The 19,555-nt window shown below is 38.7% G+C and overlaps 1 protein-coding gene across 3 annotated transcripts in view; it reads right to left on the bottom strand.

Moving 5' to 3' along the window:
- mtor (mechanistic target of rapamycin kinase) overlaps window positions 1–19,555 on the bottom strand; it is a 387,814-nt gene that overhangs the window by 62,495 nt on the left and 305,764 nt on the right. For all 3 annotated transcript variants that reach the window (XM_043675588.2, XM_087980582.1, XM_087980583.1), the window contains 3 exons: window positions 16,919–17,034; window positions 2,880–2,997; window positions 182–379 (listed from right to left, as the gene is read on the bottom strand). In XM_043675588.2, coding sequence (XP_043531523.1) covers window positions 182–379; window positions 2,880–2,997; window positions 16,919–17,034 — 432 coding nt within the window. The remainder of the gene's footprint in view (window positions 1–181; window positions 380–2,879; window positions 2,998–16,918; window positions 17,035–19,555) is intronic.

The following is a 19,555-nucleotide window of genomic DNA, read 5'->3' as shown; positions in this document are numbered from 1 at the left end:
CCTCGTCTTTCTATGGAAGTCCAAGGTGCTGTCTAAATTTGGTAAGTATCAAGAATTATTTTTTAAATCACACCTATAGTCATAGAGGGGGTTTAATGCCCTGCTACCGAAGAAATGTGCATTGTGAACAAGAAAAATTTGAAATTCTTATGAAGTTTTTTTATTTAAAAATATATTTTACCTCATTTACTTTCTTCTGCACTGGTGATGGTACAGGACTGTTTTCATTGCTGTCTCCCTCACTCTCGCTGTTGCTAGCTTCGCTGTTTGCACTGGCACCGCTGGCATGTCTCAGTTTCTTTTTCTCATCACGAGCTTGATTCTGATGTTTGTAGTGGAGGACAGCCTCAAAGTTCATGACAGCCCAGGCATGCCATGCCTTGGAAAACACCAAAAATGAATGTTTTTAATTCATACAAAACCAAATCAACGAGTCCTGTTGAATTTTTAAAGCCAACACACTTTCTGGCTTCATATACCAGATATACTCGAGATTGATGGTTGATCTCTTGGAAAAGTGGATCCCTGACTTTGGCCAAAAAATCCAAACCATTTCCACTAACCACTTGGTCACCAAACACATCTCTTTGAAAACCTACTTATTCATGTAAGCATAGAATATCATACCAGTGAAGGCAGCTACTCAGCTTCTCATGTTTGTACATCAACACGTACTATCAAAGCTACCACCTTAGTGGTGTGCACTATGTTCCTGCTTATTTCACCAGGTAAGGAACAAAAGATGCACTGTCCTGCTCAAAACTTACGTTGATGAGTGTGCAGAGGAGAAACATAATTGAGCAGCATCTAGGGAATCAAAGATATTTGGTGAAGAACATTCAAGATTAGAGAGAGGTCTAGGCAGATGACTAAGAATAAGTGTACAAGTAGAAAAAAGCCTAGCAGGTAGCCATTTCCATGGTCAGAAAATGAAGTTGTAAAATAATTCACTAAAAATTGGCAGATTGGACTCTGTTTCTCAACGATATATATGAATCTTTGCCCTAAAAAAAGCAAAAAAATAAATCAGACATTACAACTTTCAAAGTCAACTTTAGACACTGTATCAGGTTTAATGGAGAGAAACAATTCTGCATTGTGACATAAGATTAAGAGTTCACATAATTTTCAATAAAAAACATAAATATAAGATACCTTTTAGCTCCTTTTATGCTACCTACAGGGACAGGGTGAGTGGGAACAGTCTGTGAACTTTACAACAGTAAGATAATAGAAGGGACTTGTTTTCAACCCCTCAAACCACTGATGTAAACTTCAAACTCAAATTAGCCTACATTTTGGCTAAAGTTTAGTCTTAGAAACTCAAGTTTAACCTGATCGAGGTATACAAGATAATGAGCGAATAGATAGAGTCAATAGCCAAGACGTTGCCCCAGGGCAGGACTGACTGACACGAGGAGCCATAGTTTGAAGATATTAGGTGGAAGGAGACGTCAGAGGTAGGTTCTTTACGCAGAGAATTGTGAATGCATGGAATGCGTTGCCAGCTGTGGTGGTGGAAGCAGAGTCACTGGGGACATTTAAGCGACTGCTAGACATGCACATGGATAGCAGAGAGTTGAGGGATGAGTAGGTTAAGTTACTATAATTTATATTAGGATTAAACCTCAGCACAACATTGTGGGCCAAAGGGCCTGTTCTGTGCTGTACTTTTCTATGTTCTATGTTCTAAGTGTATACAACACAAGTGATTTGGAATATTTCAAGTTTTAGACAAATTTTAGCACCTAAAGAGATTAAAATTTCATTTGTTTGTTCAGCAAAAATTAATTTTCTCTTCATCTCCTGGTTATGCTCTTACCTGATAAGGTTCCACAGAGTCTGGCTGCTCTCTATAGTTTCATTCAAGTGGATATACTTAAATTTACTTTAGTCAGAGGCAAAGGAAAGGCAGACTTTTACATAGGTATGTACACAATTACAAATAACACGAGGAAAAACGTTTTTTATGCAGTGACTGTAGGATAGTAAGCACTGTAGAGTATGGAAGATACAAATTCAATTGATGTTTTCAAAGGAGAATTAGATGTTTATCTGATGAGGAGAAAACTGCAGGGCTACAGAGAGAAAGTGGAATTGGTGTTACAGAGAACTGATTATCAATATAATGTGCTGAATGGCCTCCTGTAAGATTACATCCACCGCAGCAAAATAAAGCTAAGTGTGAAGATGCTGTCACTTTAAAAGGTTAATTCTCCTGGGTTTTGTTTTGAAGAGGTGGTTGTAAGGCCGAGGTACTGAATTGGCCACTTGAAGTCGATCTAAGTAAACAACTTGTGAGGCCTGGATTTTTTTTTAAGTTGGAATAATGGAAGCAGCCTGTTTGTGGCCAGCTCTCTCAGACCAGGTTTTCTAGGTTTTTTTTTAGTTTTTAGGTTGAGTTTTAATCAGAAGCAGTTTGTGTTCTCAAAAGAGTTGAAAGCTTCAGTGAATAACTCTTGGCTGCTACCCTCTCTACATTTTCTTGATGTTTCTCCATCCTGGATTGGAGAAATGCATGTAAGAATCGGTGTCTGAATTTGCCTTTTTGCCAAGGGGTGTGCTTATGGGATGTAACTATATTGGAACAGTTCATTAGTACTAGGTACTGTATCTATTATTCAGTTAAGTTTTCCAATGGTTAAGTTATTCTAAGTTCCTCTTTCTTTTGTTTTTTTTTAATTATAGCGTTCAAATAAATTGTGCTTTGCTTAGCATTGAGTAATTTGACCAGTCGCATCGCATATAAAATGCACTGCACATCCACCTTGAAAATAAGAAACATTTAAGGGCTAGGCAACCTTAAAAATATTTTGAGGGGGCCCTGTTTAGTCCATAACATTAGAGAAAAATTACTTAACATTCAAGAGTAAGCTTACTTTATACCAGTTTCGGTCATGTTCTGTTGCAGCGCTGTAGTACTGAAGGACTTTGGGAATGGTGCTCTCATTGATTCCCTGAAGGTTTAGCTGCCATTCACCCAGCTTCAGAAAACATCTGCAGACAAATATTTCATATTTACAACAGCAGCAAGTTCAAATGGCTTAACTGAAATTCATTGTTTCTGTCTCCTTCCCCCCCACTCAGAATAAGAACTGGTGGCAAGGAGATCAACACTTCCTTACATGAACTTACAGAACTGGGAATCCCAACTTTGAAGGTTTAAAATATGATTGACTCTACAGTATCATAAGTACAGTTTTGGCTCAGTTAACAATTTTGACTCAGTTAACATTGTTTAGCTGTAATGTTGGTCACAAAATAGGGATTTTTTTCTCCATTTAACATTCCAACATTCACAATAACATCATTTGTCACAGACCTCTCTGACCTGCACATCCTCAACATCAGGTGGTATTTTCTACCTGTGCTGTTAGTTTGGTGCCATCAACATCTTTTCAGTTGTTTTTCTCCCCTGTGCACCTAGAGAGTATGGCAGTCCAAGTTAATAACTCCACCACTGGGACTTCTTCAGCTGGTTACTTCTCCTTCTGCTCTTTCCTCAGTCTTGAACTCCCTGTTTCCGCTGGTTCACATTCCTAACCTCCATTCTAATTTTTTTTCCAACACTCCAACTTGCACAATGAGCAAGCATTGAAGTCTCAGGATTACTTAAGCTGCCGCTCCTCACAGTACCGACTAACTTCTGTTACCATATACAGTATGGTTACATGATATTAAGAAACAGCTGAAGATACTGTATGCTGCGAGTTCTGACAGGATTGCAGCAAATAGTACTGAAGACTGTTCTAGAACTTGCTACATTCCTAAGCAAACTGTTCTATTGCATCTACAACACTAGCATCAACCCGGTAGGGTGAAAATTGCCTACATATACCCTTAACACAAAAACCAGGACAAATCCAACCTGCCAATTATTACCCCATCACTCTAAACTGAATGATTAGTAAAGCAATGGTAGAGATTATCAACAGTGTTATTAAGCAGCACTTTCTTAGCCACTCAGCGACATTCAGTTTGGCTTCTACCAGGGCCACTCAGCCCTGACTTCATTACTTGAGAGTGACTGCCCATGATTTCAATAATTTATTCGACTTGGCATGTCATCAAGAAGACCAAGCAAAAGTGGAATTTATGGGAATCGGTTGTAGCCTCTGATTGTAGCCAAAAATGTGTTGCTGGAAAAGCGCAGCAGGTCAGGCAGCATCCAGGGAACAGGAGAATCGACGTTTCGGGCATAAGCCCTTCTTCCTGAAGAAGGGCTTATGCCCGAAACGTCGATTCTCCTGTTCCCTGGATGCTGCCTGACCTGCTGCGCTTTTCCAGCAACACATTTCCAGCTCTGATCTCCAGCATCTACAGACCTCACTTTCTCCTCTGATTGTAGCCAAGCCTAGCATAAAGGAAGATAGCTGTGGTTGCTGGACTCAGTCATCGCAGCTCCAGGATATCACTGCAGGGGTTCCTTAGAATACGGTTTTAGGTCCCACCATCTTTACCTGCTTCATTAATGACCTTCCCTCCAGCATAAGGTCAGAAGTGGAGATGTTTACTGATGACTGCATACTGGTCAGCACCATTTGCTATTCTTCAGATACTGAAGCAGTCCATGTCTAAATATAGCAAGACCTAAATAATGCCCAGGCTTGGGCCAACAGGCGGCAAGTAACATTTGTATCACAAGAATGACCACCTCCAACAAAAGATAATCTAACCATCACCTCATGACATTTCATATCATTACCGACACGTAATTCTGTTATGAAGTTAAATACATATGCTGTACCTTAAGAGAGAGTGAATGCTGTTTAGAACTGAGAGTTTACAAGCATTTGTGACATGACTAGATAGTAATCTCAAAGTGCACTGGAAAATTGAAAATATTTAACATTTGCCTGTGAAACGGATACCTGAGTTGGTTGCTGTTTTGACAACAATTCAAATTTAACCAGTTTAAATCATGCCCCAGGATACTAAAATCCAATCGAGTTTGAATTTATTGTTTTGCCAACGTCAAACCAATGAGACAATCCGATGTTGGAGATATAAAAAAGGCAGGCATTTTGAAAATTGCAGATATAGCAACTGCCATCAAGACAGATCCAAGAAATTAGGAACACTCTCTATCAAGGGTACCGTTTCATATGAAACATATTCGCAGTAAAAGGAAAGATGACAATCCAGAGAGATCTTCAGCTAGAAGAAAGATACTGAAGATGACAGCCAGAGTATGGTTTAGAAATTGTTAATGTAATTTTAATAAGTGTTTTATGAGGACAGCATATTGTTATAGAGTTAGAGGCTGTTAATAAGCATTTAAGAGAAAGGGGGCTTTGGGTTGTGAATAGTTGTTGTTTAATGTTCACTTTTAGAGTTAAAGAATAAATTGATAGTTTTTCTTTAAATAGGCGAATTTGGGAGTTCTCTGTCATTCATATTTTAACAATTACGAGGCGAGGTAAGCTTTTTTTGGTGTTTAGTTTAATTAAGAGGGGTTCGCCCCATGTCGTAACAATTCCCCTACTATCAACATCCTGGGGGCTACCACTGACCAGAAACTGATCTGGAGTAGCTATATGAATGGTATGGCAACAAGAGTAGGTCACAGACTAGGAATCCTGCAGCAAGAAACTAACCTTTTGACCCCCAAAGCATGTCCACTGGCTATAAGACATAAACCAGCAGTGCCATGCAATATTCCCCACTTGCCTGGATGGGTGCAGCTCAAACAACACTCAAGGAGCTTGACACCATCCAGGACAAAGCAACCCACTTGACTGGCACCACATCCACAAATTTCGATTCCCATCACCACCATTACACACAACTAGTAGTGTGCATCATCTAAAGATGTACTGCAGAAATCACTGAAGCTCTTTAGACAGCATCCTGAAAATCCACAACCATCGCCACCTAGGAGACAGGCAACAAATACAGACAAGAGCATCATTCCAACTGTACCCTGAAATAACCTTGTTATCATTACTTTGGATTTATTGACTGTCCTCAGCTGGAGCTAAAAATGTGTTGCTGGAAAAGCGCAGCAGGTCAGGCAGCATCCAAGGAGCAGGAGAATCGACGTTTCGGGCATGAGCCCTTCTTCATGCCCGAAACGTCGATTCTCCTGCTCCTTGGATGCTGCCTGACCTGCTGCGCTTTTCCAGCAACACAGTTTCAGCTTTGATCTCCAGCATCTGCAGTCCTCACTTTCTCCTCAGCTGGAGCTAAAAAGGTTTGCACAGTATTCCTCCTGATGGCTCAGCAGATGATTATGGCAGCAAGTGCATCGCTGATCTATGCTGACCAGGAAGGTTGCCAGATTTAAGTGTTATACTGATTGATCTCAGCTGGATGGGAGCAGGGGAGGAGAAAAGGGTGAGGGCAGGGGTGTTTACAGTGGTTCCCACTGCATCTAGGATACAGATAAAAGGAAGAAGATGGAATTCTCATTATAAAACAAATATAATGATCACAAATACAATTAGACATCAAGATCTGGTGAGGAGAGAATCACGATTAGCTGTAAGTGCATTGTTGACACTAGTTACCACATTGGAAAAGCCATTTAGACAAGGACTTTCAAACTAGATTTGCTAACAAGATTGCACTCTAACACAAGTCACAATCTTCAGTAAAAAAACAAAGTAAAATGATTTGAAGGCAACAGATAATTAATAAACATACTACAATACTAAAATGACAATATCATTTTGATCTTTGCATTGGTAGTTAAGAGACTAGGCTATATCTTTGAAAATTGAGGTTAAAATTTCATAACAATTCAGTCCCCATCTTTGTATCAATTACACTGGGCAACAGAAATTCTGAAACAGTCTTCATAGATGATCCAATAGAAAATAACACTCATTAAACAGCTGCAGCTGGAAATGGTCCAAATGAAATGGCAAAGGATAAATTTTCAGCTGATAGTTAAATGTAATTTATATATTAGAAAATTAGTTGGGAAACTACAGGTTTAATTTAATGATAATGAACTTTTACTTGGTCTGTTTCCACTAGCTCAGATTCATGGTTTCTTGAAGTGGATCCAAAAAGGAAGTGCAACGAAGAGAACAGTCTGTTACTGTGAGGAATATTTACATAAATATACCAAGAACAGTATTCCTCGATCCACATGTTTCTCCCTTAGAAATGATTATTAAAGGTTAATTTCCGTTAATGTGCATCACCTGTCAGTCAAATCGGTGAGCACAGCCAGATCTCCTTTATTTTAACTTAAGCCCTAATGAATTTGGGAATGTATCCAGTGGCACTGATGTTCTTTTTTGTAATGTTAAAATTATTTACAACCTTTCTCACTCAGTACAAAAATCAATTGCTGGAAATCTGAAATATAAACAAAATGCTAAGAAACATTTGAAGGTCAGGCAGTATCCTTGGAGGGTGAAACAAGTTATTTTTTAGTTCTGACAAAAGAATACACACCCAAAACGGATCACCTTTTCCTGCAATAAGTTATCATTGCAAGCTGATGAAATTCAGTACTCGCCACCTTACTGTCTCCTTTCTCACAGCAAAAGGTCCCAAACACAATTTATTGGGAAATAGAGTTTTACTCATACTTCTTACCAGGCTCCAGAAATTTTAAATTGTAATTTTTGTCCCCATGTTTAGCTTCTTCGTTGGTTTTATTCCATTGCTTTCTCATCCTTTCTTTTCAGATTACAGCCATTCAGAATCTGGCCGTTTACACCACAGACAATTCTGTTGTTAATCTACTCGTCCCATTCCACTTTCTTTGGTATTACTCCATCAAATCTTCTTGCCACTTTATCAGAGGCCTTTCTTTCTGATAATCGTCACGTTTCCCCATACCCAACACTTATCTCCTCTCTTCACTTCCTCAAAATCAACTGCATTTCTAACTTTTCCCAGTTCCTATGAAAGGTCACACATCTGAAATGTTAATTCTGCTCTCACCACAGGTCGTACTAGATCTGCTGAGTATTTCCAGCATATTCTGTTTCATTTTCAGATTTTCAGCATTTACAAATTTCATCTTGACAAATATTACATTAGATTCTTCCTCTTTCGTATTTGTTCATGGGCATGGACATTGCAGTGAAATCAATATTTACTTCCCAAACATAATTGCACCTGCAAGGTGTTAGAAAGCACTTATTGAATGCTGCAGTCCATTTGGTGTAAGCGCTGTTTGCAATAGGATTCGAGGAGATGGACTCAGTGATATAGCTCTTTAGTCAAGGTGATGTGAAGTGTGGGGGGCAAGTTGCAGGTGGCAGTGTTTATATTTGTCTGCTGCCCATGTTCTTCTGGTTGGTTGAGGTTGCAGGTTTGGAAAATGAGAGTATTCCACAACACTCCTGACTTATTCGTCATCAACAGTGGACAAGTGGTGAGTTGCTTGCTACAGAATTCCCAACATTTGACCTGTTTTTGTAGTTACAATAGTTTTGTGGCTAGGTGAGTTAGGTTTTATGACAATGTTGACCCTAGGATCTTCAAAACAGTCATTAAGAAATTGCAAAACTAGACCATGATTACTGTAATCTTTACTATGCATTATATTCCAATTCTTAATGTCAACTTGACTTTTTGTTTTGTAACACTCATTGTTTAGAAAACTGTGGATTCAAGCCCCACTCATGAATTTCATCATCATTTAGTGGTCATTTCAAAGCAATATGGATGATATGCTGCATTTGAAAGAAGTGTAGTCCCTCTGTATGAGCCATTAATCCATCTGTTTCTGATCAGCTACTGGAACATTACTTTAACCATTTATTCATTGCAGTTTACCAAGTTCAGTTGTAATAGGGTTAATTTAAATATCAGATTGTTACATCATGTTTTAATTATTTTAAAGAATTTAACAGAGTGGATACAGAGAAGCAATTTCCTCTGCTGGGGAAAATCAAGAACACAGGGATATTATCTTAAAATTAGTGATAGACTGTTCAGAAGAGAATGATATTATACACAAGGTTAGTAACAATTTGGCACTCCCTCCCTCCCAAAGCTGCTGAATGTTAGGACAATTGGAGCTTTCATGACTGAGTTAGCTAAAAGTATCAATGGATATAGAGTTTAAATAGCAGACAGTGAAGATAGTGATTATTCAAACAGAGAAGAACAATGTGTATGTTGTAAGTGCAAGCATTTGAAAGTCTATTTCCATGCAGCAAAGCAAAATTAAAATGTATTCAAAGTAAAATTTTGTGTATTCTAATAGTTTAATAAAGCACAACAATGATCAAGATAGAGGAATAGTAAACATGAAGCTGAATCCTGAATTATGATCATAAATTTGTGCGTTTAGAATGCCTCTTAGATTTTGGTTAAGTGCATTTGCATTAAGGCATATAGCTTCAGCAACATCTTACTATGATAATACTGGAAAGTTATAATCTCAATTATTTCACAATGAACTAAGGCTGCGTTGTTTGCAATGATGGGTTACATGTGACATAGCTGCAACCTGAAGGAATACAATGGTTCATGAAGGCAGCATACATCAATTTCCCCAGGACAATTAGGTCTGACTCATCAACCCCCACACTCAGTGTCTGAATATAAGATGATTAGTTCTGTTTGCCTATAAATGTGAAAAGACAAGTGTTTTATGCATTATGATGTAAAAGGTATTTTGATCTTTATGGTAGAGAATACAAAAGTACAAGGTAATTCTCAGGTGAAATTACAGTATCCTTGGGGAAGCTCTGACAATTTCAACAAACACAATGCTATTAGTTCGTGGGACTTGGCAAGCAAAGATGAGAGTTAAATATTTTCCAGTGTTTTTTCCCCTCATTCTCGATTCCTTAACCCTTTCCTAAAGTCTGTGGATAATGTTCATACTCTTTCGACAGGTTAAGCCCAGTTTTTATCAGGAAAACTACTTTGAAGGGCATCAGAGCTGAAACTGTTTGTGCCCTCATCAAAGATTAATCCTTTCTGCTCACTATATAGTGGTCTGGTTAAAATATTTAACACAACTTTGTATCTACTTTCAATATAGTTTGTTTATTACAATCAATGCAGAGAATTAAACACTATATCTACAGCTTAAGACAGCACTATATATTTCACACCCAATTTATTTATTTTAAAAGGAAATTTGTCATTTAATACAGAACCATAGTAGACAATTTGTAAATTCCCATATTCAGCTCGAATAATGTTATTCTCCATTGGTTGTGCTGGATGACAGTTGACCAGGAGCATTTTTGTCCTTCTTTAAAGTAATAATGCCATGGGTTCTTTCATGCTCAACTGATTGGGTAGACCAGACTTTTGCTAATGGCTTTTCTAAAACATGGTGACCCCAAGAATATTGTTTTCTCTCATTGTTAGCCTTGTTTGAGTTAGAAGAGGCTTCAAATGTCAACCTGAAGATTTACATTTTTGTATTCTATACATTTATGCACAAACACGCATGACATTCTGTAATGGCTCTACCATGCACATATCTGGCTGCCTCCATGGACAGGTGTTTGCCATGGAGATTCAGTTCCAGTACACTCAACATCTGCTGGAAATGTGCACAAAGCTGTGTAGGCATTGATGCTCAGAATCAACAGCAAGGTGCATGCCAGATAACGAACAAAGCAATAAACAGTTAAAATGTCCAAAATGAGTTCATTCATCATGAAGCCTAGCCTTCTTGGTCTTGATGATACATTGCTCTGTCTGGCTGCCTTGCACATTACTTATCTTTGACTTCAGAAGATTGGCATTAATTACCCAGTGTTTCTGCATCCAGGACATCAGCCCCTTTGTTGGTTCCAGTCGTGAAGGGCACAACATGCCATGTACCCTTTCTGGGCCACATTGCAAAACTCGGAACAACCCAGATATTGAAAACTCACTTAAAGAGGTCTGATCCACATTGCTGTTACCACTTTCACCAGAACCATTGTCTCTTTATTCTGACGGCTTCTGTTGGTTTCCATTCCCTCCTATAATTTGAGGTCCCATCTTTCTATCTGTTTCACACTAATCATTCCTTCAGCGACCCAATGAACTGAACCTGCAGACTTGAGTTAACCACTTTCTCCTGCATTCCATGGACCTGCAACTGATAAGCCCCTTGACCAACACTGTGCAAGCCCCAATACTGACCATGGCCCACCTGATAGACCTGTAATCCATGAACTGGTTGCACTTGGCCTGAAAGATACAGATCCTCAGAATCTGATTGGTCCAAGTGTCTGACTGAAATCAGACAAGCTCCTTGACTGATTGTGGTCCTCCTTGATCCTGTTAAGGACTGTTGTCCGAAATGTGGACTCTCTTGCTCTGTGGATGCTGCCTGACCTGCTGGGCCTTTCCAGGGCCACACTTTTCGACTGTGATTTCTCCAACATCTGCAGTCCTTGCATTCTCTCTGTTATGCTATGGGTATGCTATCATGTATCCTGGTGGCTAGTTTTCTGCCTGATTGTCCAATGTAGCATCTACTGGAAAACAACACATATTGAACTGAGAAGCAACCATCCCAACATCCACATACTAACCTGCATCAGAACATTATTTCAATGAGCCACCACACACTGCAGCACAGAGGAACTACGCAGAGCAGAAGAAAATCACCTATACAGTGTATTCAAAAAGAATGAGTACCCAATGAACACAGTCCACTGATTTCTCAGCAACAAACCCAAACAAACAGACAAGATGCAGCCAGAAAGCCTAGCCACTCTCCCTTACATTAAAGGGATCTTGGAAATGACTGCCAGTCTACTCAGACCCCTTGGCATCATGGTAGCTCACAAACCTACCAACACACTAAAACAAATGAACTTGAAAGACCCTATACAGACAACAAGCAAAACTAATGTCATTTACAAAATACCTTGCAAGAACTGTAACAAACACTACATTGGACAAACAAGCAGAAAACTAGCCACCAGGATACATGAACATCAACTAGCCACAAAACGACTTGACCCTCTCTCACTAGTATGCTTACATACAGATAAGGAAGGACACCACTTCGAGTGGGACAAAACATCCAGCCTAGGACAAGCCAAACAGAGACACGCATAAGAATTCCTGGAAGCATGGGATTTCAACCGGAACTCTATCTACAAATGCATTGACTTGGACCCCATCTACCACCCCCTGAGAAAAAGAACAGGAAATGATGTCACCATAGGAAATGACATCATCAACCCAAGGAAACCAAAACATATAAATAGAAAACCGGGAACATCAGCAATGCTTCATCTGAACATCTGAAAATGAACCTTCAGTTCAGGGGGCAAACCTACATCCATAAGATTTGGAGGTGGCATAGAAATACAGTAAAGTGGGGTATTAATGACAAGAAACACATAGAAATAAAGTAGTTGTTGTTCAAGAACAAGAAGATGAAGTCACCGTTTAAAGCTTAGGGAAATTTATTTCTCAGTGTCAAGTTTTTTCTATTCTTTCTGCATTTACGTTACCTTCTTGCCACTACCCAAGCCACTCCAGAGAAGGGAAGATTCTTCCCATTGGGTACTTTGCTCTATGAACATACAGATGTAAAACTTTTAATGGGAAAGGTAGATGGATGGATAAATAAATATGGCCAGCCTGACATCTGAAAATGAAATAATAGTTTCTACAATTTCTATTCTTTGTTGAATTTAAAGTGAATAGCTCTGCCAGGTATCCAGTAGCTCCCAGAGTCAATTGAATGAGACACCACTGGTATCAAGAACATGGAATGCTAGCATCATTGGTGATGTCCATCCTTACTAGAATTGATAGCAGTAAATTGCCTTTTTGAACCAGTGCAGTTCATATGGTGTAGGTAAATTCACAGTGCTGCCATGGTCAGTGTTCCAGGATTTAGATTTACTGATGCTATTGGTGCAGCAATGTATTTCCATATCAGGATGGTGAGAGATTTGGAAGGGAACCTGTAGACTGTGGTGTTCCCATGTCACATCCTTCTAAGTGGTAGAGGTCACAGATTTGAAATGTGCTGTGTAGGATGAGGAACTTCTGTTTTGAAGACAGATTGAAGTAGTTAGGCATTTCTGACTTGGAGAAAAAGAAGGCTAAGAAGCAGTTTGATAGAAGCATTCAAAATCATGAGTCTGAACAAAATAGGGAGAGAGAGAGACTGCACCCACTCTTAAAGGGATTGAGAACAAAAAGGCACAGATTTAAAATAATTGGCTAAAGAAGCAAAATGTTTTTCAATCAGCTAGTGCTTAAGGTCTGGACTGCACTATGAGATTATGGTGGAGTCAGGTTCAATTAAAGCATTCAAAAGGAACTGAGACCATTGTCTTGGAAAAGAAGAATGCACAGGTTGATGGGGATTAAGCAGTAAAATGGCACTGAGTGAAATGCTCTTTTGGAGAGCCAGTGCAGAAAGAATGGGCTAATTGGCCTCCTTTAGTGTAGTAATAAAACCTTACAATCCTGTGATTCTGACAATCTTGGAGAGTTGCTGCAGTGCATTTTGTAAATAGTACAGTGTCTGCTGCCTTTTGAGCACCAGTGGTTAAATGCATCAAATGTTTAAGTGATGTATAGGTTGCTGACTAAGCAGGTTCTTTGTCAGTGTTGTTACAGCCACATTCATTCAAGAAAGTGTAGAGAATTCCATCAGAAAATTGCATGTCACAGACTAAAAAAACGTGTATTTCATTACAGGTAAAATGTCGACCACTGTCCCTTCATCCACCCTCAAAAACAATCCCATCAGACTAACTTGGAAAAAAAAGAGAAATTAATGATGAAAGCTTCCTCAACTACAGCAATCATCCTCCAATATCTCTAAAGTATTTCATACCAATTTTTCAGATACCATTAATTCTTTGTTATGTACATTCTTTTTGCTAATTCTTGTGCCTCACACACTTGCAGACAGAAGTAGCACTGGTTGACATTTCACCAATTAATTTCTAAGGGGTCAAGTCAAAAAGTGTCAGAGCCCGGACTTATTTGTGAAGATCTGTAGTCAGCTAAACAAAAATTTCACAGACTTATTCAAAGAAACATCTGGCTGTCTAAAGAGCAAGGCTGCAAGTAAACGATCAAGGCTCCCAGAAAAGTCATCTTTTTGAACTATAGGTTAAAAACTGACGTTTAAAACTAAATCTATTTAAGGAGGAATGAATGAACAAATGGCTCAAGCCAAGGCAAAGTTGTCACTCTAAATCGTTCATGATAGAAATATTTTTGTTATGTTTGAAACTATAAACTATGAAAGCAATTTGACTTTATGTTTCATTATGCAAACACATATTTTAACTGCAAATTTGGGATAATTAAACATAATGCTACAACATAATTCTCACCTTTGTCAATCTTAAAAGAGATATTGTGTAGCAAAATTGTAGTTTATAAAGCTAGTGGTTTACATTTTCTATATTAAAGGGCACACATGCAAGTGCGAGAAAAGAATTTGATATTCTAATCTGTGGTTGATGCTATTCTTTACGTAACTTTTGTTTGAGATTTAATGCCACTCTACAAAACTATGTTTTTAAACTCATTCATTTCTTGCATATAATGCTTCTTCTGGTTTGTTCTTCTTAATCCACAGTTGCCTCTCCATTGCTGAAATTGTTAGCTATAACAGAGATACATTTCCCTGGAGGTTAGCTGTCCTTCGGGAACTTTCCATGAAGCATTCTGCATGCAAGACCCCACATAATGGGCATGGCCTGTTTAATCAATTATGCAGGACTTTATTGTTAGACTGATATCATTTCTGCCCCATGTTCAACACACAGCACAAGTTACTGGAAAATGATCAGGTTTGACTAGTTTGTCCCTTTCCTAGTTTCCAGCTTTGGCGAAATATGCTTTCCAAATACTGCACAAGAAGAGATCAATTACAAAGCACAACTTGGGAATCGATATTGAGAATTTGTGAGCGGTACTACTTAGTATCATGAATTTTGGTGCTAATGAGGTGGTAGCGATAAAGAGACATTGTAGCCAATAGCAAGTTACATACATTTACTGTGTTAGCTTGTATTTGCAAATGCAATTTCAGTTTTGATTTATGTATTTATTCATCATGAACCATGTGCACATATTCACAAGTTCACCTCCCAGTGACTTAATTATTTTGTTAATTTGCCAACGATTCCACTTGCCAATGATAACAAAAGGTAACACAGTATGATAGATGTTAGCATCCATGGACCCCAAGGCTTTCCATGTACAAGTGCAGCAAAACATGGAAAATATTCAGGTTTGGGTTGGGGCTGACAAGTAACATTGATGCCATAGGCAATAACTATTTCCTATTCTATACTATTCAGATGAATTACAGCTTAATATGGTAATTGCTCTAGCCCAAGACCGCAAAACATTATACAGAGTTGTGAATGCAGTCCTGTCCAGCATGAAAAGTAGCCTTCCTTTCAGTGACACCATCTACTCTTCTCGCTCTCTCTGGAAAAAGACCAGTATATGGGCGGCACGGTGGCTCAGTGGTTAGCACTGCTGCCTCACAGTGCTAGGGACCAGAGTACAATTTCAGCCTCGGGCAACAGTCTGTGCAGAGTTTGCACATTCTCCCCGTGTCTGTGTTTCCTCCGGGTGCTCCGGTTTCCTCTCACAATCCAAAGATGTGCAGGTTAGGTGAATTGGCCATGCTAAATTGCCCAGTGCTCAGGGATGTTTAGGTTTGGTTCATTAGTCAGGAATAAATGTAGAGTAATAGGGTAGAGGAATGGGTCTGGGTGTGATACTCTTCAGAAGGTTGAAGTGAACGTGGTGGGCCTAATGGCCTGTTTCCACACTGTTGAGATTCTATGACAATCAGAGACCCCTCCTACCCTGGTTAGACTCTCGTCCACCCTCTTCCATTTGGCAGAAGAAACAAAAGTTTGAAAACACGTATAAACAGATTACAGAACAGCCTCAAATAAATGATCAGATTTTTGATCGGATCTCTCATATATTAGAATTGATCTTTCTCTGCTCCTTCTCTGTAGCTGTAGCACTATGTTCTGCATTCTCTTCTTTTACCCTGATGTGTTGAGGAAGAAATGGTTTGTCTGGTTAGGACCCAAAACAATACTTTTCACTAGATCTCGGTATACATTACAATAATAATAAATAAGATCAAAATTCTTAACAAGACAGAATTGAACTATTGGGATTCAACATTCAATGGCTTTATAATCACTGAAACCTGCATCAATAAATTCTCGGGGGTTACCATTGACCAGAATCTAAACCGGACCTACCATACAAATACTGTAATCATAAGAACAAGTCAGAAAGCTAGGAATCCCGCAGAAAAATTCACCTCCTGACTTCCTAAAGCATGTTTACCATCTATAAGGCACAGTTGAAAGTGCAATAGAATACTCACTTTCCTGACATCACATCCCAAAACATTCACTTCATCCACCATCAACACACAGTAGCAGCAGTGTTATACCATCTACAAGATGCACTACAGAAATTCACCAAAGCTCCTGAGACAGCATCTTCCAAATCCATGACTCTTACCATCAAGATGGACTAGGACAACAGATACATTGAACGACCACCATCTGCAAGTTCCATCCAAGTTACTCCCTCTCCTGACTTCAAAATTCATCACTGTTTCTTCATTGTCACTGGATTTTCACTAACGATCTACTTAAACCAAATGGTCTGCAGTGGCTCAATAAGACAGCTCATCAGCACCTCCAGGGCATCGAGAAATGGGCAATAAATGCTTGTCCAGCCAGCAACACCCACATTCCATGAGTAACTAAATAAAAAACAGGCTGATGTATATAAGAAGCTGAAATGTGTTTAAAGGCTTAGTTGCTACTCACAAAATGAAGTTTAGCGCAATGCCATTGACTCCTGACAGGAAGTGTATAAAATATAAGTGGATATAAACTTACCAGTCTACATTTGCTAGCTGTAGCAAGATCCGTATTGTATAAACCTATTGCATATATTAACAATAAAAGAAAACAGCAATAACCAATGAATTAGAAGATAATGGATTCCTGACCGTGCCATGAGTTTGTGCAGCTCCTGTTTGTGCTGCTGATCTTCTGCAGCTATAGCATGCTGAGCTTGTTGTTGCATGTTCTGGACAAAATGTTGCATATGTTGGAAAGCTTCAATCTAGAATGAGGGACAAAAAAGTGTAAAACTAATCATCAAAATGGTGTGCTCATGCCAACATTGATGCAAACTGGTGAGGAGGCAACAGTAATTTTCAGAAAGTTAAACATTTCCAATTGCAGTTTCTCACGTACTAAAAGATCCTCCTATTAGCTCCTATTAGGGCAATCCAACTATGGTGAATCTGAAAAAATATATAGTTTGCCCTGTCAATTCCAAGCTATTTATTTTTCCAAGAGGGTGCAGAGGTCCTTCCTTTAATAGGCTTCTCAGTAAACAGGAAAATTTATGTGGACACTGCATGAAGAAACAAAATCAAGCTTAATTGTGAAGTCTCCTGCAGTCTCAGCCAATAATATTTAAAGGTCCTTATGTATGTTATCAGATGGAAAACACCGCATGTATTTTAGAAAAGGTTGGGGAAAAAAAGCACATGAAAATTAGTGAGAAAAAATGGAGAGCTTTATTAAAATGGTCTATTTAAGAAGCATTGTAAGGAAACATATTTAACTGAAAAGGTTCCAGTGGGAGTCTTAAGTTACATTCATTGCATTACATTGGAAGGTAAACATCAAACTGTCATCTATAAGACATTTTCTTAAATAAGCTTAGCTTTCAAAGGAAAGACAATTAAATATCACAACATAAAGACCTTAGGATCAAATACAAATCACTTGTAAATAACCCATATCTGAACCTTTTTTCAATGTTTTAATACTACGATGCACTTCTGGGCCTACAAAAGCAGTTCACCTATAAAATGGTCTCCTGTGTATCATTGTATCAAAGGTTACATTGTCCGATGTTAATGTACACACAATTTTTTCCATGTACGTAAGCAAATCTCTCTTGAATTGATGGCATTACATTTGTCCTAGAGTACTTAATTTAAAAAAAAGAATATTCTCAAAATGCCTTCATTAACTGAACCAGTGAAGAAAAATGGAGATCAAACAACCAGGACTTGTTTCTGTTTTTCTTCTCCATTAATGCAAACTAAAACAAAAGGAATATCCAATTTCAAAATGGTTTTTTTTGTGCAATTGTGTTAGCAAGTCACTAATTATCAACCATCTACCTACAGATAGTTGTCTTTTTCAGTTGGCCCTCTATAAGAGTAAATCCACTCAACCCACTTTCCTGTCTTTTCCCCAAGCTCTGTAAATTCTCTCTCTAGTTTTCTTTTGAAAGCCATGATTGAACATACCCGCATCATACTCTTAGGCAGTGTATCCCAGCTCCTAATCATTTCCAGCATTAAAAAAAATAGATCTTCTATGTCTTGCAAAGAAAATCACCAAATTAATACAGCAATTAAAGTGTTAAGCTTTATTCAGATTACAATTTTAGTAAGAAACCTAAATTCGAATCTTAGCCAAGACCAAGGTCTCATTAAGAAAAATGTGCAGGAATGTGGAAGAAACCTCGAGGCTGTTGGCAGATAACCAAATATGTTATCAAGGTCTCCCGTCAAATATGCATGTTAATTCTCAAGAATACACAAAGGAAGCCAAGAAAAAAAATTGATAAAGGTCCACTAAAACGACTTATTTTCAAATTGAGAAAAACTTTTCAAAATAAATAATGGAAGTTTGTTTTGCTGACCTATAGATGATAGTAAAATTTCTTTCAAACTGGATTATAAGTAGGTATTTTCATCAATCAGAAGCAGATCAGCTATCTTTGACACAAATACAGAGCAGTTTTCTTAAAAGAGGACTCATCTTGGTCTGAGACAAAACTAAAATTGACAAATTTGTAAGGATTACATCAATAAGAAATAGAAAAAGTATTACGCCATTTGGCCCCTCAAGCCTGTATTGCCATTCAATAGGATAATGGCTGATCCAACATTCCTCATATCTACTGAGAGTCATAGAGATGTACAGCATGGAAACAGACCCTTTGGTCCAACCTGTCCATGCCGACCAGATATCCCAACCCAATCTAGTCCCACCTGCCAGCGCCCGGCCCATATCCCTCCAAACCCTTCCTATTCATATACCCATCCAAATGCCTCTTAAATGTTGCAATTGTACCAGCCTCCATCACATCGTCTGGCAGCTCATTCCATACACATACCACCCTCTGCGTGAAAAAGTTGCCCCTTAGGTCTTTTTTATATCTTTCCCCTCGAGTTCTGGAGTCCCTGACCCCAGGGAAAAGACTTTGTCTATTTGTCCTATCCATGCCCCTCATAATTTTGTAAACCTCTATAAGGTCACCCCTCGGTCTCTGACGCTCCAGGGAAAACAGCTCCAGCCTGTCCAGCCTCCACATGTAGCTCAAATCCTCCAGCCCTGGCAACATCATTGTAAATCTTTTCTGAACCCTTTCAAGTTTCACAACATCTTTCCGATAGGAAGGAGACCAGAATTGCACGCAATACTCCAACAGTGGCCTAACCAATGTCCTGTACAGCCGCAACATGACCTCCCCAACTCCTGTACTCAATACTCTGACCAATAAAGGAAAGCATACCAAACGCCTTCTTCACTATCCTATCTACCTGCGACTCCAC

Source organism: Chiloscyllium plagiosum, unplaced genomic scaffold (assembly GCF_037043375.1).
Source record: "Chiloscyllium plagiosum isolate Xiang-an unplaced genomic scaffold, Cpla_swu_hap1 HiC_scaffold_37, whole genome shotgun sequence".
Classification (NCBI taxonomy): domain Eukaryota; kingdom Metazoa; phylum Chordata; class Chondrichthyes; order Orectolobiformes; family Hemiscylliidae; genus Chiloscyllium; species Chiloscyllium plagiosum.
This window is presented reverse-complemented; position numbering and strand designations above follow the sequence as displayed.